The sequence below is a fragment of the Rhagoletis pomonella genome, unplaced genomic scaffold (genome assembly GCF_013731165.1).
Source record: "Rhagoletis pomonella isolate Grant_MI unplaced genomic scaffold, Rhpom_1.0 Rhpom_scaffold_00007, whole genome shotgun sequence".
Lineage (NCBI taxonomy): Eukaryota > Metazoa > Arthropoda > Insecta > Diptera > Tephritidae > Rhagoletis > Rhagoletis pomonella.
The window spans coordinates 23,705,865-23,717,566 of record NW_023458561.1 but is presented as its reverse complement, the minus strand read 5'-3'; the positions used below and the strand labels follow the sequence as shown (position 1 = coordinate 23,717,566).

Sequence of the window (11,702 nt, the reverse complement as noted above, 5' to 3'; positions counted from 1 at the left end):
GTAAATTCGACCAGCAAGCTATATATAAGGTCAGCATTAACAGCGTCAATGACAATTAATTCTTAGGTGGATTTTTATATCAGAATCTTGTGGAAATTGCAGATAAAGGGTATTGAATACATGTAAGCCCTCGATATGCAGTACGGTGACCATTCGTCCCGATTTGGGTGGGACAGTATGGATTAATTAGTGTTAAAATAATTAGACTTATAATTATCACAATAAATCCTACAATGTCCCTATAAGAAAAATAAGGATGAAATGGAATTTTATCAATATTAGAATTTAGTCGAATTGGATTATTTGAACCTGTTTGATGAAGGAATAATAAATGAATTAAAGTTATAGCTAATACAAGTATAAGGGACGTATAAGTGTCCCGATTTTTCATATTTGCACCGATTAAGTCACGATTTTCAGTGTTTTCTTTATTAATTTAATAAGAGTCTCCCTGTAATCTGGCCCAAAAATAATTTTTCGTACAAACGTGACAGCACAGTCGTTATCACAAAGAACATAGAATATACGGGAGCCATAAACATAGCCAGCATCCTGATTTTCTATTATCTTTGATTTTGTTTTATTCTGTCAAACCGATACTATCGCTATGTTGGAGTCTATCATTCTTCTCCCTTTTTTATAAGGAGGTGATTCGTCAGAATATTTTTTTTTTTATGTATGTTACCACATAATTTTGGACCACCTAAACCGATTTCTATAAATGAAAGGTGGTACCTCAGAGGTGGTCCCATACCAATTTGGTTTAGTTCCGATCATTGGATCATTAAGAAATTAACGGTTATCTTAAATTTTTATATTAGCATTGAAGTCGGTTTTGTGTTTTTGCATAAAAATCACTTGTATAATTATTTGTTAATTTTTTTTTTGTTTCTCAATAAAACGATTCTAACTTGAATTTAGTGAAATTATAAAAAATATTAATTCCCTAAAAAAACATAAATTGGGGAAAGACATTTTAGCATTCTTTGGTATTATTTAATGTTTATTACTTTTTTTATGAAATAATAGCTCTTTGTCTAACAAAAACCATGTATGTATGTCAAAGATGCAAACTTTGCACAAAAATTAGCAAAATTTGAGAAAATTTTGGTCGAAATTTTGAGCCCTTTATTAGATTTTTCAGAAACATTCTGAGTATGCAGCTTTGTAGCCCGTTCAATTCAAAGTACAAATTTTAAGTGGCTTGGACTTATCGTCGATTTTTTGGCATTTTTTTTTGTGGAAGATGTTGCTCATTTTCTCTATACACAAAAAAAAATGGTTGAACCAAAGGTTGAACATACATACATAGTATGTACCTTGTATGGAGGAATATGTGCGAACAAAAAATTTCCGAAAGTCAACGATAAGACCAAGAAGCTACCTAAATTTTGCACTTTTTATACAACAATTTAATGGGCTACAAAATTGCATACTCAAAAAAATTCTAGAAAATCTGATTAAAATATTTAAACTTTTAATCAACATTTGTTAAAATTCGTTTAAGTTTTATAAATGTTTTGCAAAGTTTGAAATTTTGATTTACAGATTTTTTTTTAAATGGTAAGTTATATTATCATAAAAAAAATAACAAACACATTTTAAACAAAGAAAAGTAGCCAAAACTTGCTAAAATGTCTATTCGCTATTTGCATTCTCGTCATCGTACATATTTATTGTGTGTATACATTTTTGCGATAATTTTTCAGGTTTGTTCTCTTTGGTCTCTTTTAAATAAAACTGTATTAAAAGATGTTATGTCTTTTTATTCTAAAAACAATATTGTAGGTTCGGATTCGATTCTTTAGAAATGTTCCGATTTTTGGCCACAGAAATCTGGTCACCGTAATTGTAGGAGAACGATTTTGCTGTAAGCTCTTATATGTTCTTACATTTTAGTTCAAATATTACGAGTACTTTCTACGCTATGAAGAATTATGCTGCAACACATTGAAAACGACGGACTACAAGCCACAGATACTCAATTAGTACATACATACATAGGTCTAATGTAAATAAATATTTTGCGATAATTTTTACGACAATGCAATACATAGCCATCATTAAACTTTTGGCAGTTTATTCTAGTTCCCTTCATTCATAAAATCAATTATTTCCGGTAGAATAACGGAAATAGTCTCTGACTATTGCATACTTTTGGCTGCAAGATTACGAGCCTTTACCTTAACAGGGTTGTCAACACTACGAATAATGTATACGGAAATAAAAGGCATCAGTAAAGCAGTGTGTGCTTTGTTCAACTTTGCGTTCAACATTTTCGTTCAACTCAATGCAGGGTTGCACTTAAAAAAAGTTAAATGGCTAAATGTTGGCTGGCTACCAACTTCGTTGAAATCGATTAGTTGAATAGCCATTCAACCAAAAATAGATAATAGCAGAGAGTTGAACAATGTAAACACCTTTTTATGGCGAATATTTGGATAATTTTTCGTATTTTGATAGTTTTAGCCAATCAACTTTTTTCGTGCAACCCTGCGCCGAGTTAAAGTTGAAGAATACAAACACACTTTAACAGAATGTTCGCTCGCAACCACAGTATATACAGTAAGTGCTTATTTACACACGGCGATTTTTGTTGCCGCAACTCGACGTTCGTAGGAGAGAGCGTGACGAGGAAAGGAGAGGGGCACCGAGTTGCTCGTGTTCGGGCAACACGCTTTATGCTCTCGTTCGCCTGTGTAAATTGAAACGCTGGTCACAGCTGACAACAACAATTGCATACACACAAATCGCCGTGTGTAAATGAAACGAGCAACACCGAAAGGGAATGTGAAAAATCGCGTCGACAAAAGTTTCCGTGCATAAACACAGTCTAATAAACATTTTCGCAGTTTCTCACCATTTGGCCACCGAGGAGTACTTTTGGGTTGTGTGCAGCGTTTTCGTTTTGCGCGCACGGAAACACTTACTGTGGGGAATTTCGCCTCATGATTAGAAATGTTCCTTTCGAGGATGAAATACACATAATTATGTGTTATTTATGAACAAAATGTAGGTTAACTATAATATTCATCTTTAATGTATGCTGATATTCATGCTTAATGAAGAATAATATCAATAGTTAAGTACATAATGAACGCTTGTGTTTTATAAACTGGAAAACTCAAATCGTAATTATAGCACTGAATAAATTTCTTAAATGTAAGTTTAAAATTAAAAAAAAATCCATTATAAGATTATATTTATATGAAAAACGTAAATTTTGTCAATTTATCAAGCAATATTCTAAATTTCGAAATATATTTAAGTCTTTATTAAAAAAAAAAAACAATCTGTGTACAGACCCCAATGCCTGCCAGCGCATCCGCCCAGTAAGTTCATTAAGCACACCCAAATTTGAGTGATCTACAAATTATAAGCGTTTTCAGCATTTAACAGTTTATTATCAAGTACGGTCAAATAACGTAGATAACAAGAAGGGACAACTCGTTATAATTGTAGCGAAAGTGAGTAACAGGGGCGTACCCTGTTTCATCCAATTAAAAAACTTACTAGAGAAAAAGAGAAGGCACGCCCCTGTTACTCACTTTCGCTACAATTATAACGAGTTGCCCCTTCTTGATATTTACGTTCATTGGTACGGTGTAATATAACAAGTTATACACTGAACTATGATAATTTGTACTAGTCTCTATAATAACAAAAATAATTGCAATATTTTTACACTTTTGCAATTAATTTCGGTTATTATTACACAGTCATGAGTTGTGCCACTCTGCCATAGTACGGTTGTTGCTCCCTTTCATACCACAGTAATTTTGTATACAACTCTGAATGAACAAAATGCATGCTCCTTCTCATTATCAACGCTGATCAGATTTTACCCCCGAGGAGTACTCAAAAAGGTTTATTACTGTATATACTGTGCTCGCAACTGATTCTCGATCGAAACTCAAGATTTTTCAACGCTCTCAAACGAATATTTAATAAAATTACTTAATCCAATTTTTACGAATCTTCCACATTTGAAGTCTGGCAACAATAACACTTTGGAGACTTTAACTAGTCTCACAAATCAACTCTGTTTGGAACACGTCAGTTTTCTCCCACAACGAATCCAATTAGAACTGCGTAGAGATGCCACCCGATTTCATGATTTTCTGACTCCCATTTATACACGAAATTTTCATACTTTTCCAACTCTTTGTGGGACAAGATTTCTCTTCACAACTTAAATAATTAAACTACAGTAAAATAATCAACATTTATGGAATAGTTTTTAATTCTCCAGCTAAATTTTTCCCCAATGCAACCCTTGATTCAGTGCTCGAGTCTGGCAACTTGCGCCGCCGCAAAATCTTTGACGGCGCTGTAATCTTTTTGTTGCATTTCTTTCGCTTTCATTGTGGATTTCGGTGCGCGACTGGTGAGAACGCGAAAAATTGTAGGAAAAATCGAATCGCTGTAAATTGAATTTAGGGCAGAAAAAGTTTTGCAGATAATTGTGAAAATATATCATTTAGCTAGCTATAGAAACAAATGCAATTAATGCATTTTGAAGTGCTCAATTAATTTTGTGATTGTAGTGCGCCACATTTTTGGGTGTTCACGCGCAAGCAAAATACAGAAAAAAGAGGGGTGAAAAATTGCAAAGCGGAAAATTTTCGTGCTGTCGGTAGAAATAGAAAAAAGGGCAAAACAGTGGACGAAAGAGAAACGTAAAAAATAGATTGGTAATACGAACAAAAGAATGAAAACAACTTTTTTATAGATGAGTGTCAATTAAAACAATTAATATAGTGAGGATTTGGAATGCTGCAGTCGCTGCTAATAGGAATTTGACAAAAGAAATCAATTGATGTAAAACACATAGAAGAAAGTTTAAACTTAAGATGGGCACAGAAGAGCAAACGCTTGGGGATGAGCCTGCTGCCCCGATGAAAGCCTCGGACAACAATCAAAACTTCAACACAACAACTGACACGGTCCAACAATTGCAACATGTACAACTTCCGATAGCATCGGCAGCGCCGCAAGTGATAATTATGCCTGCCTCGCAAACGTCGACTGCAGCCACAAATGCCGCCAAGAAAATACGTCGAGCTTTCTCCATGCCTCGAAATCCCTTCCGGTGGTCGCGCAAATTTAAAACTTCCACTTCAGCAGTAGAAAACGCCAGCAGTGCTGGTGGCAGTAACATAGCGATATCGTCGTGTGTTGGTGGGGGTCGTGGGCGCGCCGGTAGCATCGTTTCGCTGAGCAGCTACGAAGCCATTTCTAAGGATGCTAATGGTAGCAACGACAGTGGGGTTGGCGCTTCTGATGAATCTAAAACTGGCGGTAGAATAAAAAGAGATGTTATTGTCAAAGCAGTGGAACAGAAAATAATAAATGGCAAACCAGTTTCCGGTGGCAATGAGATTAGCAACACTGCCCCTGCTTCCAATTCCAATCGTGTTCTAAGGCGCTCATCATTCAGGAAGTTTCTAAATCGTATTGCACAGCATGTCAGCACGTCAATTAATGTTGGGGTAAGTGCGATATTTTTTTCATGTAATTTTTAGCAAAAATTTAATTTTAAAAAGTTTGATCCAATGTCAATAGCGAATAGGTATAATGTGCTTACATACATACATATCTATTTTAAAATATTTTAAGAAGCTTTTAACAATAACATATACATATGTATTGTAAAATAATTTATTACAAGTTAGTATATACCAGTTATACTTATTTTCATAAATTTCTATAAACGTCGCCTTATAGTCTCCTACGTACGCATACTAAGAATAAGTATAACTCCTTTGCGTACACTGCCCATTGTTGTATTTCGTTTTTTGGACACCGCCTCTTTAGAGCCGTTATGTGTATTAGTTGCCTGGCTTCCTCGTTTGTTTGGTCTTTTCAGCTGGAACCCAAGTGCCTCTTCAATGTTTGGTTATGGTGTAAAGTAGTGTATACATATTGCACAGGCATACATATGTACAAACATAGAATCGCCTGTAAAATTTCTGATGCAATTGTGGAGAGTGGATGCCCAATAAAATGCTACTTTGTTTATTTTTCCACGGTTGTGTTTGCCCTGCATTGTTGGTGTTTAGAACGAATCACTCTTTCTTATTGTTGTTATGTTGCTTCCGGAATGTGTGTCAAGCAGTGACATGACGCAAAAAGGCTTTGGCGCCTCTACTGTTGGAACTATATATTTGCTTACACATAACAAAACTAGCTACTTATGAATGTACATACTTACAATTGCATGCACAATAGAATAAATGTGTTGTCCAAATAGATGAGAAAAATTTTTAATTTTTAATGTTTCTATTCTTTAAATACAAAATAAATACATATGTAGTATGTATGTATACAAATTTCCATGAAGTAATAAAAATACTTTTTTGGGGGTTTTCACAACTTGCTTACATAAGTATAACCTATTTTATTAATTAAACCATTATCAAATTGTATACAGATTGGAATTATGATATTATAAACAAATACAAATGTATATGAAGTTATAAGAAGCTAGAGGGGGCTGCTTCAACTAGAGGAATGTGAAAAGAACTAATAGGGAGTAATGAGCCAGAGCTACAGCCGCTAAACTTAAGCGAGGAATACGTGGTAATATTAAGAGCACATTTAGGTTAAAAACTGTTCACTCATTTTGATTTCATTGGATGGAATTTTAAACCCATTTCAAGTGCTACCCATTATACAAAAATTTTTAAACAAGCGACAGCCCTCTTTAATATTCTTCCTGTTTAAGCTAAATATTTCCTGATAGTCTTTCGTTTGGCGCTCATATTTTAATATTTCATCCAGAAATTATGTATAATTTGAATAAATTCGAGTTTTAAACGGATGGCAACACTGCAAGTTGCATTTACATTTTAAAACGGGTGGCAAGCCTGCTACATGTCTTTTGGGGATAAAGCTTCTTCAAAGCCATTTTTATTAATATCCATATTGAAGTAGTTTATTTAACCTATTGCATACATCGCACTTAATTTTGTTAACAGGTGGAAATCATGTGATTTCTTTAATTCAAATTTAAATTACATTTTAAAACAGGTGGCAACCCTCCGACATGTAACTTCGAAATAAAATATCTTCAAAGTAGTTTTGATTGATATCCATATTGAAGTAATTAATTTAACTTATGGCACACATTGGACTTAAATATGTAAACAGGTGGCAACATTTTTCAAAATATTTTTTAACTGATACATACCTTGTTAAGCGTGCTCCGTCTGACACACGTATTTTAATACATATTTATATTATATAATTCCCCTAATTCCAGTTGAATTTAAATTTTAAAACAGGTGTCCATCCTGTTACGTCTGTTTTGGGGATAATGCTGTTTCAAAGCCACTTTTATTGATATCTATGTGGAAGTGAGGTATCTAACTATCGCATACATTGAACTAAACTGTGTAAACACGTGGTAAGCCTCTTCAAAATATTTTGGAACCATATCCTTTTTCATTTTTTTAGACGGGTGGCAACGTTCCTACATGTAGTTTAGAAATAAAGGTTTTAAATGCCTTTTTTATTGGCTTCAATATTTTAGTAATTAATTGTTAAAACCATTTCGATCGATACCCATATTGTAATATTGATATAACTTATAAATAATTTGAAATAAATTTTTTGTCAGCTACTCTTTTAGAAAAAATAAAACATTATTACACATCTAGTCCTAGTCCTTAACTTGATTCATTTTGAAAAATCGAACGATCCGCTTACATAACCTGTATATGTATATTACAAAGAGCAGCCAAGTTAGAAATAGGACTTTTAATTTTTTTTACGCGGTCGACTTTTCGCTGGAATCGCCCATATACAGTGCCACAAGCAAATGACCAAATGATTTTCTTCAAATATTCGTAATGTTTTTCGAGCAAATGTTTTTTTTTGTTATTTTTATATAAAAATATCGTCAAAACTTTCACCAAAACCATGTAAATCACAGTTTCAAACTTTATACAAAATTTAAGAAAATTCAACAAATTTTCAACGTTTTATTCTTAATTTTTAGTAATTTTTTTGGTATGCAGTTTTATAACCCATACAATTTTAGTCTGATGAAGTGCAAGCTCGGTGACGGATTTTTGCACTTTTTTCATATAAGTATGAATTTCTTATAAAATAAAACGCGGGAGACCGTCAGCCAAAAAATTTCAAAATATCAATGTAAGTTTTTGTAAATTGCGCTTGTTATATTAAAAAAAAAACAGAAATTTAGCCTAAAAAAAATCTCAAAAATCAACGCGATTTTTTAGCCGTTTGAAACTTGCACTTCATTAGACCTAAATTGTATGGGCTATAAAACTGTATACCCAAAAATTTTAAAAAAAAAGTTTAAGTTTTGATGAAAATTTGTTGAATTTTCCAAAATTTTGTATAAAGTTTGAAACTGTGATTTACACGGTATTTATATAAAAATAACAAAAAAAAATTAGCTGGAAAACTGTATGTTTGTATGTAAGTACTTAGATAAAGGTCGTGGACACGACTGTCATTAGAATGTGAAATCGTCTTTACGATGGCAACACCTTCTCAAATTAGTCTTTCAGTCTGCGGTAATTACAATAGCGACTCAATTTTTAAAATGCAACTTTCAATACAACAAAACTTCCCAGGTTGTTAAACCCTTTTAGTTTGGGTTTTGGTTAATTCTTTCTTTTTTTAAGTTGTAAATATAGCATCCAATTTTATTTTTACTATGCAATGCTTAAAACACCTAAAAATGTATGGGAAGTTGCTCGCTAGACCGATATTATATAGCTCTCTCATATGCCAGGTGTGTTATTAACCACATCTTTTGGCTGCGCTACAATGTGATATCCATCATTCCTTGGGGTTGACAACACTTTCTTTTGCTGCATTACACCAAAGACAATGTTGGCAAATTCATGTTTTTTCGGCCAAACGCCACCATTTGCTGACTTAAATATTTATTTTCGGTCAAAACACCACTCCCGAATGTCATTTAACACCTTTGCTTTATTACATATTTGACAATGCACCACAATTCCTGTCAGCAATATATGTATGAGTTGACTTGGTTGTTGTGGTCGTTGTTTGATGATTCACAACTTAAGAATTTCTGCTATTTTATATATTTTTTTATTTCACTTTCACTCCCACTTCAAACGGGCATAGTCTCTTTATATCATTGCCTTCCCGCCCCTCTTAATACGTGTACATATGTACATATGCATGTATGTATGTACATATGTAGGTATGTATGAACTTATGGATTTACGTATACATATGTGGCCTTTCGCTTTCCTTCCTTTGGCTTAGCTGTCATCGTCGCTTTTTTATCGCCGTCTTTGCCTTCACTACTTATGCACTTTTGCATTGTTTGAAAAATGTTCATATCAACTTAAACAACTGAAAAACTTATAGCACGCAACAAGTACAGCAAGTGATTCCGAAGTTCATTGATTTTATATGTATGCACACTAAGGTGGTCCTTAAAATATCAACAAAATGGTGCACCCCTTTATTTGGCTTTACGTACAAAGTACAGACATCTACAAAAATTAAAAAAAAAAATATGTAGGCATCGCCCTATCTCAGAATTCGGTTCAAAAATGCCCTATCTTAAACCAAAATACATTGAAAATAAGCTGAGATAAGGCTTTTTTAATCGGCAGCCGAGATAGGGCGCTTTTCAATCAAATTCTGATGTAGGGCGTTCTTGAAAAGTTTTCTTAGATAGAGCGTTGTTGAAAAATTTTCTGAGATAGGGCGTTTTCGAACTGGCTACCAATATAGGTCGATCATCCGCTCAGCCATCGATATATGAATAAGTAAGTTTCAATAATATGTAAAATTTATTAGAAAAAAATTTGTTTACAATTCTGAAATTTTCGTGGATGTCTTTATTTCGTAGATGTTGGTATTTTTTAAGGACCACCCTAATGCGCATGTATAAACATATCTGGTATGCGTGAATATCTTCTTGAATAAATGCTGTTGTGATTTTGGTTTTTGCTGTTATTGTTGTGGTAATTTGTAATTTTTTATTATTGTCGCTATTTGTTGATTTCTTGGTCAGTAAGTCCCTCTGTATTTGTTATTGTTTTGGTTTTTGTTGTTATAGTTGTTCTTGTTAAAACTTCTATTAATGCCGCCCTAATAAAAAGTTTAGCGTTAATTCATTATCAGTTAACATAACTGAAGCCACGGTACATATGTATGTACATTAGGGTGGTCCAAAAAGACTAGAGTCGGAACTTGACTGCTACCACCTCCTAGGATTGTTCTATATCGAAAAAGTATACCCATATATATATTTTTTTTAAATCAAAAAAAATATTTAGAGGTCGCTAGAGTATCCAGACCGTAACTGGGCCAGGGCAGTTGAAGCTCCGTCTCTGCCACAGGTGGTGATTGAGCTCCGATCACGGCATTCATAGGCCGGGAGTCGTGGTAGGTGGTGACCGACTGCCTATGAATGTCGTTGCTGAAAATATCACTTATTTTCGAACTTAAAGTTTTTTTTCACAAACAATAATATAAAAAAAGGGAGTAAAGCCAGCCGAGAAATGTAAATTTTGAGGGCGTACGGTCCCAATTTCCATATCTGGAAACGAACAGAAAACGACTAAAATTTTCGTTAATTTACGTATAAAAGTACGTCCAAAACCAACGCGTTTTTTCGTGTCTTCGATAAAGATGATGTTATTTGAAAGCAATAATTGTATTTTATTTGTTAATGCTGAACATTTGAAAGCATTTATATGTAGTCGGCTGTGGCTGGGCATGCAGAGAAGCGTGCCACTCCACTATTTGCTAGCTTCCAGAGGGTGCCAAGTTCGAATGCCGTCAGGAGCTTCCTTAATTTTTTTTCATGAAAAACATCTGTAAATTGCATTGAAGTAAGTGTAAGTGTATTGAACGAAAACTTCTATCAGACAAATTTCAAAAAAAAACGGCCAAAAACGTATCCGTTTCACTACAATTTTCGGTACTTGTCTGTACAAACCTTTCTGCCGCACACTTTAAGGCCAGTATGCAGCTCTCAAGAAAACGGTCAAGTAAAAAATTTCTATTATTTCGTGTGTGTATCCAAGGAATTTTGACATCTGATACTTCACAGCCTGTTGCCCCACTCTTTCCTCAAGAAATAATGAAACGAGCATATCGTCAGCTGAAATGAAAAAATACGTAACAAACATCGTCGCTGAGAAACAAAAAGTCGTGACTAATAAAAAATTCAAATTTCAGTTTTTGAACGATATGATGGATTTTATGGAATTATTATTAATTTTATCGATTTTATGGAATTATTATTATAATGAAAAAAAATAAAAAAATATTAGTTAGGACTTTTTCCATTTCAATTACGATGTTCTACGTCTTTTTGCATTTCAGGTGACGATATATTTCTGTTGCAAGCATGGGTTGCCTTGTGCTCTTTTTTCACAAAAAACTTTAGAAAACCGTAATAGAAAGCGAAGCAAATTTCTTAAGAGCTGTGTACTGCCTCAAGAAAATATTACACAAGAAATTTTACTAGTCATTTCTTGAACGTTATTTTATATGTAGTTTTTGCTTTTCTTGAGAGCTGCATACTAGCATACTGGAGAGCTGCAAAACTGACTGTCATAGTATCCGAAAATGTAATAGGTAACTGGATAAAAATCTCCATTTCTTCCACTTTTTTACCTTTTCGAATCGATTTTTGGATTATTTTGCTGGATTTGGGTTGTTCCAACAGTCGC

At 33.7% G+C, this 11,702-nt stretch overlaps 1 protein-coding gene across 2 annotated transcripts in view; it reads left to right on the top strand.

The window, feature by feature from the left end:
- The first annotated feature begins 4,347 nt into the window (after positions 1 to 4,347).
- Positions 4,348 to 11,702, top strand: part of LOC118742480 (ubiquitin carboxyl-terminal hydrolase 31-like) — a 78,439-nt gene continuing 71,084 nt past the window's right edge. The window contains exon 1 of one of the 2 annotated variants that reach the window (XM_036474592.1): positions 4,348 to 5,492. In XM_036474592.1, the coding sequence (XP_036330485.1) occupies positions 4,854 to 5,492 (639 nt within the window). In that variant the 5' untranslated portion in view covers positions 4,348 to 4,853. The remainder of the gene's footprint in view (positions 5,493 to 11,702) is intronic. The other variant, XM_036474591.1, reaches the window with a different exon arrangement.